Source organism: Ciconia boyciana, chromosome 3 (genome assembly GCF_034638445.1).
Source record: "Ciconia boyciana chromosome 3, ASM3463844v1, whole genome shotgun sequence".
Taxonomy (NCBI): Eukaryota; Metazoa; Chordata; class Aves; order Ciconiiformes; family Ciconiidae; genus Ciconia; species Ciconia boyciana.
Window position 1 is genome coordinate 127,056,128 of NC_132936.1, and position 25,360 is coordinate 127,081,487.

The window sequence follows — 25,360 nt, forward strand, 5'->3', positions numbered from 1 at the left end:
GTTAATGGTGTATTTAGTGAAATTCTGATTGCTCTTCATTACAACATAAAATAATGAAAGATGCTGCCACTCAATTGAGACTACATTCCACTCTGAACTGAATATTCAATGAATCTTTATTCACGAAGTCATACATCCTCCCTAACCTTACAGCACTTCCACTGTGAGCTAAAAGGATTTTCTGACCTTGTAAGAAAAAACATTAATTAACAAGTTAAAGTTAATTGAGTCCTTCAAGAAATTCAGGTCCATCTCTCCATCTGCAATTAACTTCATAATGAAGTACAAATTATTCAAGCCTCTGCATATTTAAAATTCTTAAATAATTTTCAAACAGGCAACACAAAGAAATTACATTATAAATTGCTTTTCAGGTTTATTATATAACTATGTGAAGCAGTGTGGCCTGTCTCTTGGCAGTGGCTTCTATCTTGCCTTCACACTCATTCTTTTCCAACGCTGCCTCTACAGCTTCTTCGTGTCAGCATACAGAGGCAGCCATCACCCAGACACAACTCACTACATAGATAAACCCAGTGCAAACAAAGCCAGATGCAGCTACACATTGTGGTTACTCACATCAGAGACGATGCAAAGTCAGTGAAAATCCAGTTTAAGTTGCCATGACACTCTGCCCAGCTTTTCTGTTTTACCGCCATGTTGAATGTATGCTTTCACTTTTTAAACTGATGTCTCAACAATATATACCAGATCCCCCCATCACTAGGAACACTGGCCAGCTTTGGTTCTTCAATGATGTTTGAAATTTTTAATCTCTTAAATTTGTAAAGAAATAGGAAAATCTTGAAAAAATCATTATATTAATAAGGTACTGATATTTACTCCAAAAATTAAAAAAATCATAGGGTATTTTATTTTGCCCCAAACAAAGCACTGAAAGCTTTGAAGAATTCAGTAGGTAATGCAATTACTTAAGATGCAATTATAAAGCATATTGAACTTAAAAGTAAGTGAACTTTCATTCATTTATTCAGACACACAAAAATGTTAACTCTGATCCAAACAGGTAGGGACATGCAAAAACCAATGTAATGTTTCTTAAGAAGAATTTTACCTACATTGGTATACCATTACTAATACACCCAAATTATAACAAGACTCCTGCATGATATTAAGGGCAGAATTACTGTTTGAATGCTTTCATCTGACAGAATTAGAGTATAACGCACATAATCATCATGGTGGAAATAATTTGTTTGAATATTTCCAACTAAGGTCAAGTTGATCTTACACAGACATTAACTAAGACATGTTTAAAACACTGCTTGACTAGAAAAAAAGCTTTTGAACGCTGGGGTTTGAGCTGGGACATGCCACAATCAGTAGGGGCAGTTCAGGTGAAGGACAACAGTATGCAGTACCTTAGAGATGCCAGACAGTGCTCCAGCCCACCGCACAGGCCCTCCTGCCCATGGAAAACCTCCACAGCCATTTACAAGAGGTAACTCTAGTTTTGGAAGCCAGCCAGAATCAGGATGGCAAAGCTGACAAGCCGTATTAACAAGGGTTTCATATTGAATCACATTTACCTTTGTCAGAAACATTACGCAAGTTGTTAGACCAATTAGCTATTTTAGTGGTATCCAAAAATGTACCAGGCTTTTTTCAGCAGAGACAGAGAGGGTCTGCCACAGAACTGGAGCTATAACACAAAGAAAAAGGTTGACATAATGAGAAAGGAGTTACAACCACTATTCCTTGGTCTGTGACTAGAAACTTCAGTCTAACTCACCGAATTCTGCCAGTAGCATTCATAGCAGCAATTAGTTCCATTTACTTTAAACAGTTACTCAGAGTAAGATACTACTTAAGGTACATAGAAAAACCAGTGGGAGGCAGAGGCTTCTACCTGTACTGCTGCCAGTCTCAAAGGTTTTCCAAGCCTCTAAATGCCTCTGCAATGTCAAGACAGGAAATGCTTTTGTAAATGGTACTTAAGTACTAAAACAAACAGGCTAACTAGAAACAGTATGGCTACATCCACATTAGCCAGGAGCACAGACCAGCAAGAGCAGGCTTGTAGATAGAGTACAATGGTTGGTGCTGACCTGCCTTCCACACAGATTTAAAAGTTTCAGACAGCTCCTTTCTTCCCTCCCCATGATTTCTTGAATTAGAACAGAAAAAGAGAAAAAGATACAGCAGAAGCAGGATATAATATCATAAAAATTATAGCAACTCATTTTTTGAAGTGTTTCTGTTCTTCCTAATCTTCCTCCCTCTTCAAAAAATAGTACTACTTAATCACTGAAAAATTTCAGGATTCCTCTGGAGTTAAGTACCTCCGTCAGCCACAGACACCTCCAGAACATTCATCCTTAAAGTACAGATGTGAGCTAAGACTCGCATCTCCTGGCTTGTAGGTGAATACCATGTTAAATGGACTTCAAATGCCTCTTATCATGTCTGCTACTGTAAGCCTAAAATTGTATTGTGTTCTGCAAGCGCACCACAATATATCACACTGTTCCTCCTTTAATCCAAAGATCTCCTCGTTTCAGTAAGACCTTGCAAGAATGGTATTTGAAAAGAGGGAAAGAGATTAAGAAGTAAACACTGAAACAAATTTCTCTGCATTTTTATGAATTATACATTTTTCTTTACAAGGCAGTAGACAAGATTAATTGTACATATGTTTATAATCAATGTTTTCAGACTTCCAAATGTTTCATACTCAAGTTTCCCTCTCATATTCACTGTTATGATGGCAGTGTTCCTACTAAGTTTAATTTGGCTCATCTTATATCCCTCAACACATTGCCTGCTACAGGAATAGAATAAGCAGAACAGAGGTGGGGTGACATGAGCACACATCTATGATTCCCTCTAGCTTAGCATTCATATTTCTGCAGCCTCCATTTTCTGGGAACTTAGAATTTCTTCTTGCAAATAGAAGTTTTACGCAGCCAACAAGAGACTAGTCACACAAACATTCGGCCTTTTTACTAAACTCAGTACCTACAATGTTCAAATAGCAAGAAACAGCTATCAACAACAAATATTAATAGGTATATTAAATTGCTGTTCAGCAATTAGAAAACATATTTCTACCCAAGTCTTTCCAACTTCTGCTTCCATGTTGTTGAAATTTCCTTTTCAATTAAAGCTGTCAACCAGCTTTATTTAAATCAAAGATTTTAATTACACTTGGCAATCCCAAAACTGCTGTCTTATTGAAGAACACTTCTTCCAAATACTAGCCACCAAAAGAAAATTGATATTTAAATTCATCCCTTTTCTCATGGCATTGATTCCCCTGCAAAGTAGATGGAAAACAAGATTCTACTAGTGCAGCTGGTGAAAGAAGTATCTAGAAGGCAAAAAATAGATAGCAACTTCTACATATGCAAGTAGATTGACATCTAGTGTGAAAACACTGAACTACAAAGCTTATACTGCATATCAACAAGGATGAATTTAAACTAAGTAAATATGTTTATTTGTTTAAATGACAAGAGAACCAAATCCTCCAAATACAAGCACCTTGAAATCTTCTTTTTTCAAATAGCTACACAGAGCCAAAACCATTGTACTAGTGACTGAGGAAGTGTAACTTATAAAAGAGAAGAAATGAGATGTTAGCAGTGAATCTTAAAAGCCAAGGAGAGATTCAGGAAAAACTCCGACAGGAAGACTGAGGAGGAGAGGAGCACAGGCTAGCTGGTGAAGCAGAAGTTCTTTTTCTAGCCTCAGGTAAGGTGAAGTAGAAAAGTCGGCAGCAAAGGCAGAATGATTGCATGCGTTATTTTAGAGTTTGACTGAAAAAGATCTTTAATACCTTCATTTCTGTGATGGAGGCCCAAAAACTGATGAGTAGTGGTGTTAAGTAGTCTCTAGACAACTATGTTCTTTAGCACAATCCATATAGCCATGAAAGACAAAGGCCATGGGTTGTAGAACAGATAGATAAAAGGCTTTTCATAGTCATCCCACTAAAGATTGAACCCTAGTATCAACATCATTATCCTAGAATTTAGCTTATTCAACAGCTTTAGTCAAAGATGCTTTCTTTCCTGCAACATCATCTCAAAAGTGTTTGTCACCTTTTCATTCTTACCCAGTATCGTGCCTAAGGTCATGGTAACATTGGCAGAGATTTTGGACCTAAACACACTTTCCTAGCAGTTTCAGTCATTTCAGACGTATTTGCACCTTCTTGTCTGTAGTAACTTTGTAAAAGCAGTATCTAAAAATAGTATCTTAAAAAGCTGACGGAAGTGCACTCGCACTACAACTCCCAACCCACTTAAGATTTATTTATTGTAACAATATTAGGATATCTCTTCTGGCCTCTGCCCAAACTTCCTCAAGCCTATTCATTTCATACCCGTATGTTTAGATATTAGATGCTTTCCAGAAACTAATAGTATCAGCCTATTGCTAATATTTGTGTGACGGCCCTTGTCCATGCAGCCCCCCCCTTTAGTGTCAGTGTTGAAAAGAGCTTTACACAGAACACACACTTCCAGCCAAAAACAGTTTACAAGCCTCCTACTAAATAAGAGTGGAATTACACAGCAGCAGCTGGAGCCGTTTGAGATGTCATCCGCATGTACGTTCTCACTCCAGGTATTTAGAAGCAACACTCACAGCCCGTCCACCCACATCCTTATGCTATGTATGAATACACTAGATGGATCACAAACATTGCTATCTCATTTCCCCCTCCATCACAGAATTCTGGAATTTAAAAGCCTTTGAAAAGGCCTTGAGGGAGAGGGGCAGAAGCATGGAAATAATTATGCACAGGGACAATGCATAATTGCATAAGAAATTTTGTTTTACATATTTGAGTAACTGTCCACATTCACACAAGGAAGTCTTCAGGCCACACACAGTATTTTATTATTTTGCATCACCTAATATTACCAAACTGATATTAAGGAGCAGTCAACAGCAGATATGTGGTACATACAGGCATCTAAAATAAAAATTCTCTCCCATCAGTTTCTGTATTTCCCATTATTATCCCTCAACTCTTGTTTTTGTTCCTGTTGATTGTCTCAAATCCAAAAGCACTGATGATTACCTTGTGTTCCGATAACCTATTGCCCTGAGTGATGGTTAATTGACAAAATTAATTATTTTTCATGAGTAAATATAACTCCTTAGCTTGACATTAACTCAATATGTTAATCATTAAACACTTGACAGTTTCTAATGTTGTACATATGACCAAAGGCTTGCTTTACTCAGGAAAACTTCGGACTCAAGGGAACCTCTGTGTGATGAGTCAGAAGTGAGTGATGACTTCAGGATAAGCTCTGGAAATGGTAAATGCATCTGGAAAAACAAAACAAATAGCTGCTCACTGTGCCATTTTTGCAAGGGCACAGAGTAGAAAGCTGTAAGCCTACACACTGAAGCAAAACTTTCCTGACAGTAACTATACTGTACACATCAAGTCAACCAGAAAATAGTTTCTTGGCACCATTTAAACCCTACAGAGTTCTAAAGTGAAAGCTAAAAAGAATTTGCTCAATACCAAAGACCTTGCCAATCTCAAATATATCCAGTTTTGCTGCCCTAGCTAAGGATTTTCAGAAACTGCAAACAAGCAGACCCTGAAGAAAAAATCCTTATTATCTTGTCAATTTTTGTTTTGTGCTAGCAACCCAACAATACGAAACTAACTGGAGAAATGTCCGATAACGATGCATGACTGCACCTAAGATAACTACTCTGGAAACATACTGGAAACAAATGAAAATTACGTATTTTTTGAACAAGCAGCTTAAGTTTGGTTTTCCTTGAGTATCTGACAGATCTAGGGAGTAGGTTTCTTTAGATTTGACTCCATTCACTCTAATCTTACACATTAGACATGTAATTTATAGTTCATCATGTTACTTCTAAAGCTTATTCCTACCAAAAGCAGTTTGTGTCATCTCCTCCTCACACACTAATTCTGACACTCAAAGTCCTCTTCCTCTAGCAGCCCTACACATGTATTTTTTTCACTGGACACGGGCAGTTTGAAGACCACCATAACTTAGCTGTGATAAATCAAGAGAGATTTTGTATGCAACTACAGGAAGAGAAACACGACGAATCACAAATTAAATATACCTCCCTACCTCTTAAGATACAAAATCTCCACAGTTCAAAGAAAGACTGCAGGAGATGAAGAAAGGAATACTGAATGGATGAAAAGTGAACACATCCAGAAGCAACACATGAGATTCTTGCTGTGGAGAACCTCTAATTATGAAGCAGTTGATATTTCCTACCATACTTTATTGGTTCATGAGCTACACAAACGACACTATATTCTAACTTTGTTGTAAGGCTGAGAAAGTTAGGGCCCCATCTCTAGATTCAGATATAGCTCTGGCTGAACATTTCCCAGAAAAACAATTCAGAATTCAGTTGAACCTGCTATCCAACATGGATTCAGGATCTGCTTTCTCTTATTTGTCATTAGTATTACACTGTGTCTGATTAAAAAAATAAAAGACTTAAACATATCTTGGCATTACTTGAACATAATTTTCTTTCTTTTTACCATGCTTTTTTCTTTATTAGGAGAACTAGACATCAGAACAACAAAATGTGCAATGAACCTGAACAGATATGGCACAGAACAAGAAATATCTGGGAACTACTCATAATACTCTTAGCACGTCCTTTTCACTAAAGATTATTACTAATCCCACACATTCATATTTACTAATCAAGTGGCAGAAAATCATGAAACCAGCTGAACTCTTATGATAGCTTTAAAATAAAACTCAGAGATTTTGCTTGCCTTTGGGTTTTGGCATTATCTGAACAGTGCCAACTTTTTCTCTGCAATATGCAAGGCCTACATAAGGCCTTTCATTTTCTACGTAACAGGTTTGTACCAAGCACTGGGGCTTTAAGAAAAACTAAGTATCATCACAAAAATCTTTAGTTAGCAATGCAGACAATCAAGACGTGATCACTGAGTCATCAGTGAATTAAATATTATCAGTGTGTCTGAAGACAGGCTTCACAAAACTCACTGTTGCTGTTCTCTATAGAGGAGTTAATTAACTAAAAACTAACCTCCCTTTCTAGACATTTTATTTTATTCACCAACTAAAACACACCAGAAGTTACTTGCTAGAGCAACAGCCCTCTTAGCATAACTTCTTAAGTTATAGCCCTTTCTCCCAAAGGAATTTAACTTTTCACCTTTCTTGAAAAAAATCTTTCCATCAAGATCCATATGCTTTGAAAAAAACCCTTCAAGGCTGACTTACTTAGCTTTTAATATATCACTAGATTGCTTAAATTTCATCAAAGCAGAGTTTGTCATCCAGTCACTTTGTCCCACTATAGTGGTATAAACATAGCCAAAACTTCAACTTAAATTGCCACAAGAGGAACTTGTTTGCTGGCAAGCTGTAGGAGAGCCAGAACAACTGGGAGGGCAAAAGCACTCACAGATTTTAGTGTCTGCTGGCCTCAAGACAGCTGCTCTTCTTTCTATTGAAGAGTGTCAGAATCAAGGACAAAAAAAAAATCATTTAGAAGTACTTGATTCTCCTGCCCATCTTACTCTTTCCTCTTTGAGCTGGTTATAGAACCAGAACTAACATTTCCTTTTATGTCAGCATTTAGAGTACTTCATCTTATGCCTTCCTCTTAAGTGAACTCCATCTCCTTGCCCCCACCAACTCCAAAGCTAAGAAAAAGGTCTTTTTGCTTACTGTATCAACAATGCTGTATCCTTAGCAGAGGGCAGGCTCACAAGGTCCTGTTTGAAATACTGTCTGCAATGGTAATAATGCACAATGTAATGTAAATGTAGTAAATTTTTCTTATATACCAATTATTTAAACATAAATGCTTGTTTTAAGGAAAGGTAAAACATTTATATTACACTGCCATGGACTACAATTTTGTTTTCTTTAAATACGTACCAACTTTTTTTAAAACGCTAATGTCACTGAAGACCAGGACGACTGTATAACAACGATACAGAGTATACATTATGCTTGCCTACAGCAGACTGGGGGGGAACGTGTAGCACAGCCCTTCCGTTTTGTACTCCTGTATTTAGATATGACCTTGAGAATAATTCCAGAAGCCACTGGCATGTTACACTGCTGATCCACTTTAAGAGCAGGGAGGCAGTTTGAGAGGAGAAAAGGGTTACCAACCACAATGCTCTAAACAAGTGGCATCAACGTTAACTTGAAATGGACTGCGTCTTCCACCCTCCGGCAAGCCCGTGTCACCCCTGTTCGTGTTCATTTCACCACTGCTAACTTTCACTTGTGGATTTGCCTAATCTTGTGACCAGCTGAACATGACAATTCTGGATTGTATTTTAGGAGGCGTATATCAGAGAACTTATTTCTACCTAAAGACATCTGTTTAAAATTAACACTTGCTACATACCAGATATACTTGGACATCAACACATTACTGAAACTACTATAAATTCTCTGTCCTTTCCCACTTTGTCCTTTGAGGTTTTTTCTAACAGCAACAATAAGCAACCGCCTACCAGGGAAACCACCACTGCAAACAAACACTTTGCTACCCTGGAACACTGACTCACATTAACCAAAGGGACTAAAGACTTACTGCCTTCAGTGCTCTGGCATTTCTATTCCTTTTCTTCACTAAAAAATATTGGGTTAAACAGCACATATCACCTGGCAAGGAATAAGAAAATATGCTATTTCTGTCAAGTCCCCCATATCTCAAAGCAGATGCTGTGATTTCAAACAGGCAATGAAGCACAGTAAGACAAATGTTTCCCCTAAGAAGTGCCATGATGCAGTCAGGGAGATATGCACAGACAGACCCTTGCACCAATAGCATCCCACTAAAGACACCTGGGTTCCATATTCATACAGAAGCTATCAGTTTCAAGATTAACGGTCATAACTTTTGATAGCCACATTAGCTGGAAAAACATTTAGAGCATTTTAGTAAGTTCTATTTTCAAACCACATGGTAACACTCTTTTATGCCTTTCTACAGGGAGTCACATTGCCGGTGACATGATCCCCTCGGGAGAAGACAAGTTTCCATGCAAGACTCCAACTAAAGCTGTTAACTTCATTTTTTACCTCCATTTGGGAGGATAGTTAAAGCACAGTCAGGACAAGGAGAGCCAATAGCACAGCGTGGCTTCCTTAGGGGCACTGTTGTCAGGGTAAAGGCATCAGGCAGGTCTCTAGTGGGAAGGATTCTTCAGTGATCCCTGCACAGGTCACAGCCCTGTCCCACAACATCCAGCATCCCCTCCCACGTCAATCCCACACAGCAACGTGACATTTTAACTCACTGGGCAAGGCAAACACTGGCACCTATCCCATCAACACACTGCTTCATGCCCAGGTCCCATATGTGCTCCATACTTTGCAATTTCCATTTGTTTCCAGCAGGCATACCTTACATGCCTGACAACTAGAAAGCCTGAGATGATTTTCAGGTCTATTAGATCACTCCCAACACAATCAAGCAAAATATTTAGGATTTCTCAGAACGTGGGGGGCTCAGTATTTAGAAGGGCTCAGCCTTCTACATGTTTCTGGTTGGGAATAACAGGAACATCTCTCTTAATATTAGCCAAAATAGTAAACCAGACACGAAGTTGAATAGATTTTTGTTAGCCTAAGTTCACTGAATAATTGTGACTAAACTCAGGCAAAAGAACAGCTTTCAGAAGATGAGAATAACACACAGTTTTTATTAGAAGACTACAGGTCTGTTGTTTTTTTTTTTTTTAATGTTTATCTATGGGTCAGCAAGTCCTGAGAAATCTGTCGTCTGTACTCAAACAGCATGGCAGAGAAATCCTACCTGCTGTTCTGGTCCTCCACCAAAACCCTTTAAAAGGATAATGAAGACAGCATCACATTTCATAAGAGATTTCCTGAATGCCTGCTGAGCTGACCTTGTTTACAAGTACTCACTGAAACGATTAATTGCTCATACGTTCCACTCCACACTGCTATGGCTCAGAATCTTCTGCCTATACTATCCATATGGACATGAGCCAGAAAGAAAATTTCTACGATAATTATCCAATTAATTATTATTAATGCTAGCATTTAACAAAAAAATGCCAGCTGGCACACATAACAATCACTTCACTTCTATCATGCAAGAACTACAAAAGGCATTTGTTTTCTTTATTAATAGCTATAAAATACAGATGAAGTTGAACAGTTTTGTTTTGTTTTAAACTACAGAGGATCAGAAGGGCAAAGAGAATAGAGTGGTGAAGGACTGGACTGGGAGTCAGGAAACAACATGAATTCAGAGTCTGTAACACAATTCCCATGCGATTGAGCCAATCAGTTCATCTCTGTGCTACAGGTTTCCATTTGCAAATAAACACTTGCTCATTCTCTAGCTTTATTGCTTAATTTTACTATCTGTTCTTTGGTAGGAGGAATCTCTTCTAACACATTAATAAGCAGAATGGGGTCCTTACTGACTAAAGCCTATAATTTTTTTTCTTTGCATTGTTTAACATTAGGGATTTTGAGAGTAGAAAGGTATGATTTCTTCTGAACCTAGCAGAAACTGACTGCTCCAGCTGGCCCAGAGAAATCAACTGATACAATGAGGCAATGATGTAGTTTGAAACAGGCCAAATGCAGTTACTGCAAACTAGACAAAAGCATGCTATACCCTGATATTTAGAGCAAGGTGTTATTCTTCAGTGCTTGATTGACTTTAGCTAACCAATGCACAGAACCCCAACAACTTAAAGGAAGAAACTGTGTTTTAATGATTAGTGCAGGACAGGATAAACAGTCCCACACCTCCCTCTCAACTCCACCACAGATTTGCTGTATGAGACTGTACTGATGCTGCCCTGTGCCGCCACACCTCTATGTACAGCATGGGAATAATCCATATGTAGCTACTCAGCGGAACTGTTTTCAATTTTAATTCACATTTGTGCTAGGAATTTAAAAACACAAGTGTTTACCAAAATTTGCCTCAGCACTCGTTCCAAATATACATACTACCTTCACAGCTATCAATTTCAGCACCATAACAATAGTATAAAGTAAATATGAACTCTATCTTTTTTTTGAAGTTACCTTATATTTCTACTGATGCATTTATGATGTAATTAACTGCAATAATAGCATCAAGCAGCCCCTAGGCTGGGTAACAGTAGGTCCTGACAGCTGAGCTTCATACAACACTGTCAATGTGTTGTGTGAACTGGACAACACAGAAATCCATTAGATCTTCATCTTCAGGGGATCCTGATACATATCCTGACATCCCTGGCACACTCGGCATACAGAGCACTTCAATCTTCAAACCAAGCAGAGATGTATCTCATTTCACTCACGCTAATATTCAGCACTTGTTCCCCTAATTGAGAGGATATAGCAGTTAGAGGAAAGCTGAAAACACAAATACATACAACTGTTAGCAGGGTTCATCACTAGGACAGCCAGCATTCAATCAGCTTTGCTCTCCCTAGCAGGTCTCACACAACACATTGTGGGGATTACTGCTGAGTGTTCATGAGGGCAGCAGGATAATATAATATAGCAATTCGTGCTCTAACAAAAAGATCTGGAAAAGCAGCCAAATGGACAGCAGTCATTTTGCAAGGCATCATGGGAGCCCTGTTTGCCTGAACTTTTGCAAAGCTGACCACATCCTAGCTTTTTTCAAACATAAGTAGACATCACATGAGTGATGTTTGTGATGAACAGCAGGGAACAGCAAATGTGTTTTCCTATCACTGAAGCAGAGTAATACTGCTCAAGCACAGTTTCACAGAATCATAAAATCATTTAGGTTGGAAAAGACCTTTAAGATCATCAAGTCCAACCATTAACCTAGCACTGCCAAGTCCACCACTAAACCACGTCCCTAAGCACCACATCTACACATCCTTTAAATACCTCCAGGGATGGTGACTCAACCCCTTCCCTGGGCAGCCTGTTCCAGTGCTTGACAACCCTTTCGGTGAAGACATTTTTCTAATACCCAATCTAAACCTCCCCTGGAACAACTTGAGGTCATTTCCTCTCGTCCTATGGCTTGTTACTTGGGAGAAGAGACCAACACCACCTCGCTACAACCTCCTTCCAGGCAGTTGTAGAGAGCAATAAGGTCTCCCCTCAGCCTCCTTTTCTCCAGACTAACAACCCCAGATCCCTCAGCCGCTCCTCATCAGACTTGTGCTCCAGACCCTTCACCAGCTTCATTGCCCTTCTCTGGACACGCTCCAGCACCTCAATGTCTCTCTTGTAGGGAAGGGCCCAAAACTGAACACAGCATTCGAGGTGCGGCCTCACCAATGCCAAGCACAGGGGGACGATCACTGCCCTAGTCCTGCTGGCCACACTATTTCTGATACAAGCCAGGATGCTGTTGGCCTTCTTGGCCACCTGGGCACACTGCTGGCTCACATTCAGCCGGCTGTCAACCAACACCCCCAGGTCCTTTTCTGCGCGGCAGCTTTCCAGCCACTCTTCCCCAAGCCTGTAGCGTTGCATGAGGTTGTTGTGACCCAAGTGCAGGACCTGGCACTGAGCCCTGTTGAACCTCACTGAACCTGTTGAGCCTTGGCCCATCGATCCAGCCTGTCCAGATCCCTCTGCACAGCCTTCCTACCCTCCAGCAGATCAACACTCCCGCCCAACTTGGTGTCATCTGCAAACTTACTGAGGGTGCACTTGATCCCTTCATCCAGATCATTGATAAAGATATTAGACAGAACTGGCCCCAGTACTGAGCCCTGGGGAACACTACTGGTGACCAGCCACCAGCTGGCTTTAACTTCATTCACCACAACTCTCTACACCTGTCCAAGCCATGAGCAGCCAGTTTCTCCAGGAGAATGCTGTGGGAAACGGTGTCAAAGGCTTTACTAAAGTCTAGGTAGACAACATCCACTGCCTTTCCCTCATCCACTAAGCAGGTCACCTTGTCATAGAAGGAGATCAGGTTAGAAGCAGCAGCAGGACCTGCCTTTCATAAACCCATGCTGACTGGGCCTGACCACCTGGTTGTCCTGTGCATGCCACGTGATGGCACTCAAGATGATCTGCTCCATAACCTTCCCCAGCAGCAAGGTCAGACTGACAGGCCTGTAGTTCCCCGGATCTCCTCCTTCTGGCCCTTCTTGTAGATGGGTGTCACATTTGCTAACCTCCAGTCCACTGGGACCTCCCTGGTCAGCCAGGACTGCTGATAAAGGATTCAAAGTGGCTTGGTGAGCACTTCTGCCAGCTCCCTCAGTACCCTTGGGTTGATCCCATCCGGCTCCATAGACTTGTGTGTCAGGTATGATTCACTGGAAAACAGGCAGCCAACCTAAGAGTTTGAACAGATTCATCTCCGAAAGGAACTGACTTTGCACTCCAACCAAGTGGTTTTCATCAGAGTACGCTGCCAGTCTGTCAATGAGGCTGCTGGGGAGCCTGAGCTTTCAAAGTTCACAGCCCCAAGACAGTTGTGCTATGCAGACTAGCTCAAGACCAATCTTTCCAACACTCCTGGCTCTGCAACAGCCTCTGCAGAGCTCCCTTAGCCAGAGTCCTTACAGCCCTGACTGACAAGGAATATCTCAGTTTCCCCAGCTCCAGCTCCTGCATCCACAGTCTGCAAAAGCAGTGCAGGTTGGGGAGATCTCAGACTGGCAGCAGCCAGCTGCTCTTCTCCACCTCTCCTAGAACACAGAGCCAAACCACCTCATTTTCCTAAACTCTTGATCTCCTCTGCAAAACACTGAGCCATCTAAATTTAAAGATTTTAAACCTACACAGACTGACAGTGGGGTATAGCTGTGCTGTCTAAAAAGTTCTAGTACTCACCTTGAAATCTAATTTCAAGGAATGGCCTATATTACACAATGAGCAGAGCCAGAGGCTCCGGATTAGCATTTGTATAGCATAACAGGATTTCAGGTTAGTTCCTATATGGTAGATCAAACTTGCTCAGATCCAAAAATATGACTGAAATCTCATTAAATGATTGCTGGGAGATTTGTGAGCTGGAATAGATTGAGTTTGTTGCTCCAGATGGTTTGTTTTCTACTGAATATTAAAATTCTATGGCTTAGAGAGTCAAAAAAGGGAAGGAAAACTATTAGTCCAGGACCCTCTCCCATCAGAATGGTCATTGGGAGTTCAAGGAGTCTTTTTGCAAACATAACATCAGCTGCCCATTTTAAACCCTGCTTTTCTTTCATTAAGTTCCAAATACTTTCCAGACTTTTTCCAGACTGATTTTCTTTGTCCCTTTAGCAGCAGGGAAACAAAAAGGAAGAGCCCACAGCATCACAATTCTGAACACCAGTGGAAAGTACTGAAGGTACACAAGCAGAGTATTCATTATAGATTAAAACAGCCAGCTGTTTCACCCCAACTACAAAAAAACCATCACAAAATACCAGCTTTGAAAAGAAAGTAAATCAACTCGATAGCAAAAGGACATCAGTCCAAACCCAGTGAGTTCTCCAAGTTTATATAAATGATTCTCTGTAAAGAGACTTCAATATCCCCCTCAGAGGGGCCACATAAAACAGAAAGGCAAAGATACGGAAAGTAATGTTAACTCTGCAGGATAGTTAGTAACATCCAGCATAGCTCAAGGGAGAAATCTCAGGGTACCACATTAAGCAAATAAACACTATTTCCCTGGAGCGTAAGACAAGGGAGTGGAGGGAGGAGTTGGGAAAAAAGAACAAGGTAAAATTGAGTTATATATTATATAACGAAGTTACCCAGCAATACATTTTTCTACTGCTGCAGTGCACTAATAGTGGCAGAGAAAAGAGCAGCATCAGAAGCATTTTTTTTTCCTCCTGTTGGCAAAGGGCACATCTTAAGTACATAAGTGTGAAACATACTCATCTTCTATAAAAATATGGTAAACAAACTGAACACAGCTTGCCCATGAATCAAATCAGTACTACAGTAATTTGTGGAATAAAACAAACCGGTACCTCTCAGCAACGTAAAAAGGCTTCAGAGTTCTTTTCCTATAAAACAAGCTCTAACTAGCTTCCTCTTCCTTTCTGGCTACCTGTGCAGCAATGGCATAAGTAATTAAGATTTGGCTTAAAGTCCTAGATTCACCTAGCTAATTAAGTGCTTAAATCCTACAGAGATGATGCTTTTCCAAGTCAGCATTTTTACCACCAGAATGTTGGTAAGATCACTAGTTGCAGGATTCATAGGATACATGCACAGTTACACTACTGAATTCAGAAGTAAATCAAATCCACCCACTCAACGTAGGATTCATGGTTAACTATCTGCCCCCTCCTTTGCATGCTCTCCATTTGGACTACAAAATCTTTGCATTCCTAGGGAAGAGCTCTTGCAGCTGGTACTATACACATGACGTAATGCACCTGAAAAATATTCCCTCCTGATTTCTCACCAGAAGCAAGGGCTACTACTAGCTTAATCCTGAATCTGTTTGCCTAGTTCATAACACTTGTTCTGGGGACAGCAGCAGCGCTCTTGTAAAGGTCTTTTCATCTTTACATTATGCAACCTTAATATTAGTTTAATGTTGCTTTCTCCTGTGGATTATAAACACAAATCTCTAGACCCAGAATAATACCCTTCATCCCTCTTAAGATAGAAAAGTGGTCATAACAGGCTTGTTCCCTACTTACTGGACTATTAATCTTCAAATACAATCAGCATACACAAAAGGAAAACAAACCCCTTCAGCCATCAAGTGGGAAGATCAGAGAACAAAACAAACATTATAGTGCGCTGCAGTACAACTCACTTCTAGTCTATCCTGACTTTTGAATGCTTAACTTTACACATTCAGTAATGATCTTTTAACATTGCTCTGCACATTTAACCTCCATTTTTAGACCAGTTAGCTGAATTGTCTTCCTTCTCAGCAAGCTTCTGTAGGTTAGAACATCAAGTAGACACCCTTATCAAATTATAAGTTCGTATAAACAGTGTTAGTTCCCCTTTCAGCCTACAGAATGTTTGTTAATTCTTACGCCTTGCACTTTTCAGAAGGCAAAGATCCACTATGATGTCCAGCCACAGTGTAGGTATCCCTGGCTATTTTCTTGGTTCACGCTAATGTCAATTAGTACCTACCCAGGGAGAAACGTCAGCATTCACATGAAACCAAACCAAAAACTTTCATAACAGAATTTATATCATACTTTTGGCATGGCTTTCTGGACAACATTGAAAAAAGTCAAAACCATCCTACACAATCTTTTTGCCTAATTTGCTCAAACACATGAGCCTTAAGCAACGCAGTTTAAAAAACATTTTTAAACGCCCCAATTTATTTCAGTAGAAAAAACACTTCAGAATTTGAGGTCAAAGACAATGTGTTTAAATAAAAAAGGCAACACAAAAAAATTACATTTCTGAAATTGTTATTTAAGAACCACATTAGTAATTTTTTATTTTCAGAACTTGCTTGAAACATCACATGCAAACTGTGGCGAGATGGCTGTATATAAACTCACTGGATTTTATGTATAATTGCATGTGTGTAATCCATGCACATGAATAAATTCAGTCTCACCAGCATCTGAGTCTTTTTACATAGGAAATTATAACAAGCTGCTCAATTTCCTTCCCATTATGTTTATGCAATTTGATATAGGCATACATGAGCAAGCTCTGCCATGCGCTAAGATGGCTGGAAGCACTAAACTCAAGCTAGAAAACCCTGCTGAGAAGCAAAGTACAGCAGCTTAGGTTCACTGCCATGAAAACAGAGTCCCACAGTTTTTGGCTGTTTCAACAGGGGCAAGGGAAGACTGTGCCTCAGAATGCAACACAGGCATTGTCTCAGCAATCTTGACAGAGTGAGCCACATTCAATAGGACAAACATTTAGAACCTTACATCGCAAGTACTAGTTTTATTTCATACTGCAAAAACCCAGGCAAGCTTTGTCAAATATAGCATCTATAGGAGGTTTCAAAGAAATGTACACTTCCCAAGCACATGTTTTTATTGATAATTACCAATTTGTTGCCAGAGATCTATTTTTAACTGTGCACACAGTTATTCCCCTTGATAAGATGGAGTACAAAAAACGCTTTTAAAAATACTAGTTTAAACTGAACTTTTACTCATTAGTGTTTTTGTAGATGTTGTGTTGGAGCACTAAAGACATCTAGAACACTCTTTCTTCAGCACAAAAAGCCAGAATAATGGCATTGAACTGTTCCACATCCTACTGTATCAGTAATAAGATAATATTTTCACTTTGAAAATATCAAAGCATTACACATGGTCTCAGCAACATCAACTACAGAGAATGCACAAACGCTTACAATGCTCAAATGAATAAAGCTTCCAGTAGAAATCACACATCTTACTGGCATTTGTATTTTGAAAACAATCTCCCAGAAAGATCAACCAATCCTGCACAGAGCTGCTCTAGAATAGTTACTGTGGTTTAATTAAGAAGATTAGAGTCAAAAAAGTTTCTTGGTTTTTTCAGTGTGGATCTAAGGCATATCACTTCTTCTATGCAAGAAAATCCCTAAATTGAGTGTTCAGACATCAGTTCCACTTGCCTGTGTTTATAGTACAGTCCAATACAACCTTGCAGGCCTACTTGCTTTCAACTGCAACAGACATTTGAAAATTGAATGTTATCACAGATAGTCATCAGCTAAGCAAATGAAAGTCTGGAATTCTGTAGCAAATTAGGACTTCATGTATTAACACTGCTACAGGACTTTGAAGCATTAATGCAACATCCCTGTGGAACCATAATTTCCAAAGAGGCAAGACACCAAAAAGGCATAGTAAAAGTAAAAGTTAAGCACCTTGCCCAAGATCACATACTGTGTTTTCCAAGACACTGTTTAAATGCAGGAATAACATCTGGCAGGTGCTCTATAAATATAAAAGGAAAGCAGCTTTGTCTTCTCTGTATCTAACATTTGAACAAATATTACTATGCTCACTAGTAATAAGAACAGGAGACCAGATATGTACGCGAGGCCTGCAGCAACTTTTTTTCCTTTACAGAGACCTACAAACATGCAAAGTGTGGAATACCTTAATTTTAATGAACAAAAGGAGTCATGTGGCTCCTAAAGCAAACAGACATTTCTGGCAGCTTCAGAGGGAGCTGGAAAGAAGAAACATTCTTCACTGAATCAATTCAAGCATCAAATACCATAAGCTGTTGAGAGGTGTCCCCCCAACAAATGAAAATACCTCAGTAGACTTGTGTTTATGGTATGATACTTAACTGTAACATGTATTTTAGAATAATAGCTGTGACAATTAAACACTGCCCTAACATAGAAACCTTAAGTGTCAATGAGAACATGTGATCTTCAACAGAAACTTTTGTTTTATTCTTAAAAGCAACTAAACTGCTCAGTCTGTACTCCTTCAAACAATCTGATACTCAAAAAGTGAAGAAAGCATAAGGATTAAGCTCTAACAAGATAGTATTTAGTAAATCCTAATTAACTATTTATAAGCCTACATTTAGCATAATTTGTTAAACAATAGCATATAAACATAGCAATATTTTATAAATAGCATAAACATAGCAATATTTTTATTAAAATATATTACTATGAACACTTCAGTGACCATAAATAGAAGCAGACACTTCATAAAGTATGCCAGTTCCACTGAGCTACTGCAAATTCACAGCGACTGTAAAAATTACTAGATTAAAAAAAAAAAATCTACAAGGTCATACCATACAGCTATCTTTATACCCCAGCAGAAGAAATGGGGGTGTGGAAGACATTCTTTTTGCACTATTCCATATCCAGAAAGACATAACCATGGTTAAAAGCTTTAGTGGTTTATGGCATTTCAAAATAAAGAACAGTGACAATCCAGCACAGTCTAAAGGACAGGACCTGTGCCAGGAGTCCACTTCTATTTCTGGCTCTGTTGCTGGTGGGCTCTGTGACCTTCAGTGGAGACCTACACCTCTCTTCCTTCAACCAGTCCTGGTCCACAGGGAGAGAACTGCATTTTGCTATGCCCCTAAGTGACTAACAAGAGAGGACTTCACTATAGGGCAGTCAGCACTGCTGTAAAATATAAAACGGCAAGGGCAGAACAAGGGTAAGCCACTAGGCCTCTGGTTTTGCGTTGGAAGCATGCAGCTCTTCTCCTTCAGCTAAGTATCATTAATACCTTATTGGTTTTATTCTCAGAAACAAAAAACTACATCTTCTGACTTACCTGACCCATTCCTTGTCTTTGCAAGCAGAGTACAGTTGCTACAATAAATGAAGAACTAATTACAGTTTATCTAGTTTTGAACTGCTAAAACACCAAAGAACAAGGTTTAATTCCGTTCTTTCCCAGGCCATCATCAGTAACTTTTAGTAAATGTAATTTACAGGACCAAGCTCTGAGCCCGCATAACTTGAATAGTTCAATTTAGCCTGTCAATTTTAAGCAATAAACGAATAATCACAGCTAAGAAATTAATACCTCAAACATTCAGTATGAAGAGAGATGGCCACATTTACCATTATACTAGCCACAAAGACTATAGTTTAACACAATTTAATTTTCCAGTATAGGTTAGTTTTACCTTTAAACAAATAAAAATAAAACCAAACCAAAACCTGAGCTTGTTATACCTGGACCCACACTGAACTATAAAAAACCCTATCATATTTCTTGTCATCTGACTGCTATTGAGACACCGAAATCACCTTCAGCAATGATTAATGTAAAAACTGTACTTCATTACAATTATAAATAAGAACACATCCTAACCCTTTTTCACTATTCCACATTTTAGCAAAGTAAAAAAGTAAGCTTAAATAATGTGATTTTAATTTCCCTCTCCCCTTTCCTTCAAAATATATCACTGTCAGCTTCCCAAGAACAGCACACCCAGGAAATATTTCAGCCATCCCATTATGACACATAGCTGCCTCATTGACAAGACACAAGATAAACATGAAGTGCTCTGCATCAGAGCAGATGTACTTTTACAGCAAATAGAAAATAAGTATGGCAAAAAGTATTAGTCCTCACAATTTTTATAAATGTTTTCTGTAACACTGAAGCATATAGTGACCAGTGTTCTTTGCATGATCAACCTCAAATCTAGCAGTTGCAATTTTGTGTCTATATGCTTTTCCAGACATGTAGGATGTAATGTTCACCTTACACATTCCTTGATCAGATAGAAGACACAATGGAATTTCAGCCAGCATGTTCATTAAACATGGCTAGTAATTAAATCATTCCAGTAATAAATTTTCACAACCTTTTAATAAATACAACCCTGAAAATGTATACCCACAAATTTGGAGCCTATTTTGAGAACAATTGCATTCATCTTTGAATAACAGTAAGAGTTTCTCACAGCCTACTTAATTTGTTTCAGAAGTACTTTTATTAAGATGGTCTAACGATCTCTTTCCTGCGAAATCCTCTCTACCATGTTTGACCATAAACTTGCTTTTAACCCCCCCTTGGTATTTTGGTTCCACTGCAATTAGCTCATCCCTCTGACATTCTCTTCTCCCACACTAACAGATTTCAGAATCTTCCTTCTGTCTCTAGGATCAATCGCCCATAATGACTTTTTTCTATTACAGCACACCTTTGGTTACTGTATCATCCTGCCTCTCTGGCCCCTAGCCATAAAAGCACCTCTGGAAGTTTTGTACCTTTTCTGACAGTCTGATGTTACTCACCACTTCTTGAATCCACTGATTCCCAGTCTGCAATCACATTATCTTACAGATCAGCTGTTGCCAAACCCAAACTGACTTCCATATTCTCTCCCTAATCCACCAATATTTCCAACCTCTCTGAACTTTTCACTCAACTGCCTTTGTCTTCTTTTTAATAGCAGGCTTCTGGGTATATCACAGATGTCTCGAATGTATCTGAAAACCTAAACCACGTCCTTGCCTGTACAAGTGTCCTCTGTGGATTCATTTCTACCATTATGCCTAGGTTCATATGCAAAGGACATGTTACAGTTTCTTCTCCTAAACATCTAGACTGAGCTGAAAATTTCAAAAACTATCCTTTTAAAATGGAGAAAAATCTCAAAACACAGACTAAAATCTGTTCATTTTATATCTCAGCTAAATTGGGTCTTAAGATCTAGAATTTTGCTCACAGAACCCAATCGTAGTCTAAATATGGAGGTGGTTTTCTACTAGCATTTAGTTCTATTTCACACCATCAGGGCTATTCTGCAAACAACTAAAAAATTATATTGAGGAAAAAAGTATTTATTCAATGCCAGTTGGTACAGACAGGAATCTTGGATACATCTGACTCATGAAACAGAGACAGAATGACAGTTGCAATATGAACTAATATAGAGTTCCCTTCTCCCCTTTCACATGGTAAAAATCTAGATTTTTCTATGCAGATACACACTGAAGTCATTTTCAAGTCTTGTGTCATGTATATATTTAATACTCATTCTTCTTAACTGACATTGATATTAAAAATTAAAACATTCAAATTAAATTAGCATTCATTTACTAATTAAAAACAATTTCCAAGATAAGCAATCTGTATTTAATATCATGCCTTTCTACAAAGACAGGAAGAATACTTACTATGCTGTTATATACTACTTGTGTCTAAAAAGGGTCCTAAGATTTTAAAGTGTCAGCCTGATTTGAAATCTTTGATTTTTGGAATAAATTCTGAACTTGGCAATCTACAAGAGTCTTATCTTCCTTTTTAAATGGATAACTAAGTAATATGTCATCATTCAAAGTTCAAAAAATTCTCATAGGAAAGTGATTTCTAGCCCATCAATGCAAGTTGCTATGGCAACAACCACAATGACTACGAAGGCTCTAACCTTATTTTAATGAATAAAATGGAAAAAAGTATCAGAAGATACCATAATGAAAAACCCTGTACTATAAGTCTTCCTGAAAAAAGAAACTAAAGGACTACCTCCTCTACCCCATTTAACGATATCTGGGCTGGCAAAAAAGCCTTCAGTTTACCGTAAAACTGTATGTCATTATGTTTTAGAAATGCTGCAAGGCTGCTCTTCTTGTGACTTGAGCATTCTCTGGCTTACAGACAGGTAAAAGACTAAAAATGAGCTTTTAATATCTAAGAATAATGGGTGTTATTTATGTGGAGCAGTAGCAGCAAACAGAACAGGACTATAAAATACAGTAGGGAAAAGGTAGTGAAGAAAAAGATGGATTCTGCCATAACAGTCTAAAAATAGACTCACTTCAAATGAAGCATGTCTAGTTGAAAGTATCTACAGAACAAACAGCTCCATCTAGAGGTTAAAAAGCAAGGGATCTATTAAAGCAAGCTTACAGGTAAAAAGTTCTCAAGACTTCTTAAGAATACCCTCTAAAACCGTCTGCAATATCTCCCAATTAAAATAAAAAATTGGCTTCAAAATACATTATGTAAAATTCACCTGATCTTTGAGAATCTAAAAGTTTTTCATTAAAAACAAACTAAAGACAAATCTTAAAAATATCTAAAAACCAAAACCTGCTCCTTCATACCTTAAGCTTCTCACATTTCAGTTAAATTCATACTGAAATCCTAGCCTCAGGGAAAGTCAGTAAATTTTGCCAGTTTTCAGTGTGGTCAAGATTTCACCATCACAGAATGTAAATCAAAGAAGCCAGCCTCCCAGCGCCACTTCAACAAAAATTTATACCCAGGTTCAACGTTAAGCGAATGGTCCAATAAGGAATACAACTTCTTGCACATGCAACACTTTTCAGGCCTCAATCCTTCATACTTACCTATCATTCTCCACTTTTTTCTGCAAGAGTCAGAATGCCCCTGCTAAGTTAGTTTGCTCTGGAGCATGTAACATTTCACATGTCATCTTTCAAAGTAATTCATCATAATCGTATTTTATGTCTGCAGGGAATCAATTACTTCCATATTTTAGGACAAAATCCAGGCTTCAGCACACTGCTTAAGAAACTACACCAGGCCCCGGTAAAAGAGGCCAGTTCTTTTCCCTGGCAGGATGGGAAGGAACCAAACCCACAGCCCACTACCTCCATTAGCAAACACTCTTCCCTGCTGCACCTGCAGCAGTAGATACATAGCCTCTGGCTGCCTTCCTGCACCTCATCCCTCAGTTCTAATGCAATAAAGTTGTATTTGACTAGCCATGACTCTCCAAAGATCACCAGTTACCTGGCCAACTGATTTTCGAAACAGATCTTCTCCAACATGCTCTCACTTCACTAGAGAGCTTTAAGTATGGGTGGATAGTCACACCTCCAACTCTCCTGCTTTAAATCTTAGTTTGTCCACTTTATACTGGTTCTGGTCACTCTCCATCTAAACTCCACGCATGCATTACAATAATGCTTAATATAGATCGCCAGGACCGTCCTCATAATTCCTCTCACATTATATTTTACCTTGCAGCCTGCATTAAAAAAAAAAATCACATAAAGGCATTGTTTCTTGAGCCTGTACTGGATGCTTCCTAGCTGCGCCTCACAATACAAGTAGTGATACAAAATAGAATAAAAAGGGTCAGAAAATCAGGAGCAAAGGACAGCTGCTGGAAAACCGTTGGGTTAGAGGTCTGCCGCATTACTGCTCCAGAACAAAGGCATGCTTTGTTATTCACTCCATCCTTCTGGTAACATGGAATTGCCTCATGGTGTTTTTCCCACTTTTTTTACGTTCTCCCTATCTTTCTCCTCCTCTCAAACCCTTATCCCTTTTTTCCTCCCTCCCATATTGCTTTTCCTATTTACATGTTCTAGAACTGTACTTTCTAATGACATCTCCACCCTCTTTTTAGTCTATGTTCCTGATTCTTTTTAGCATCATGAAAAGATAAACATTGTTTATGATAGACCAAAACACCCCTTCCACCTCCCCCTAAAAAATACTAACATTAACAAGCCAGAACCAGTAAAACTGACAAATCACTTTATTACCATTAACATGTGATTTTTGAAACTCCAAGTGCTGCACCTCTGAAAATCAGGCTATTTTGTGCCTAAAGTTTAATTTGGAAACTTATGCAAGTGTGAAAATACCTGTCCAAAAGACACTGCACAAACTATTCTTGAAAGATTTCTACAAGGTAACACGCTGTTCCAGTATTTGAAATAGCACTCACCAGGAGCCTTTCTTGAAATATCTTACAATATTGATTCATGTACTATATTTCTCTGAAAAATGTTCCGTTTCTTTGAACATACGAGATCTCCAAATTTTTAAGAAGTGTCATACAGATACAGTCTCTTAAGTTCTGAATATCTAACAAATAGAAAGCAGAGCTTGCATAGGAAATTGGTGCCAGAATTTCCTCCTGATTATTTATCACAGTCTGAATACAAATGTATGTTTAGGATTACTGGTTTATATTAATTTGCCATAGCAGAAGCAAGCCTCATTTTGTTTTTATTTAATAGAGCATTTTAAATAAGCCTTGAATCTAGAACTTGAATCCATTATGAATTCCTAGGAACCATGAGCATTTGAGCATTACAAAAAATGCTGTAAGCTCTGGAAAAGACTTCAAAAACTCAAATCTATTTTGATCTTCTATTAACATGTACTAGCAGAGAGAAATAAGGGCCTTTCAAAATAGCTCTTCATATGCAATACCTGCCTTTTCATGTGCAAGTTCACCAATTTAATGCCAAAAATACACTCACTACCTTTTCGATATATCAGAACACACACAGGGAGCAAGGAAAAGTAAGCTGTTTCCCCTTCAGCATTCTGCTCTAGGATCTCCAATTTAATAATCTGTATCTCAATGCATACTTCAAAATCCTATACTTCGACCTCAGCATTGCAACATTATTCTCACATCAGAGGACAAGAGTGATTTCCAGCATGAAATGAAGAAGCGGCAACTCAAAACAACTTTTTATTTGCTCTGAATATCAAACACAATATACATCAAAAGCTTCAACTTCTTTTTGGTCGCAATCCAGCTTGCTGACCCTACTTAAAATTTTATAACAATGAAAAATAAAAGCTCTTATTTCCTTTTGGAATAGTCTGTATGCCAACAAATTTTGAGAACGAGCCTAGTCTTGTTAGTCTAATTTTGCAGCTCTACTGCAAGATCCCCCATGACACAGAAACTTTCTGGTGCTGTGGTAAGCGTGGTTTCCTTTAAATCCCATCAACACAGGTAACAGGAAAGGGAAAAGGATGGACGAAAACACTGCATTCTGCAGCAATCCTAGTTAATGCAGATACAAGAACTATCAGGAGCTAAGCTGTGCTTTCACCTGAACCTGCTTAATGAGAATAAATCAACTGACTAGAAATTTTTAAATGAAAAAGTATTCCAACAAATAGAAACCAAGTCCTGATTTCTCACATGTTCATTTTCAGTGTTCTAAATTAACTAGAGAGATGCACCAGGATACTAAATTTACAAAATACTTAGATCAGGCTATTAAC

General features: G+C 38.6%; 1 protein-coding gene across 4 annotated transcripts in view; it reads right to left on the reverse strand.

The window, feature by feature from the left end:
* The window catches only part of ACYP2 (acylphosphatase 2), a 49,189-nt gene that overhangs the window by 19,274 nt on the left and 4,555 nt on the right, over positions 1-25,360 (reverse strand). For 2 of the 4 annotated variants that reach the window (XM_072857576.1, XM_072857575.1), the window contains exon 4: positions 7,698-7,760. The exons of the other annotated variants lie outside the window; for them this stretch is intronic. In XM_072857576.1, the coding sequence (XP_072713677.1) occupies positions 7,698-7,760 (63 nt within the window). The remainder of the gene's footprint in view (positions 1-7,697; positions 7,761-25,360) is intronic. 4 annotated transcript variants of the gene reach the window in all.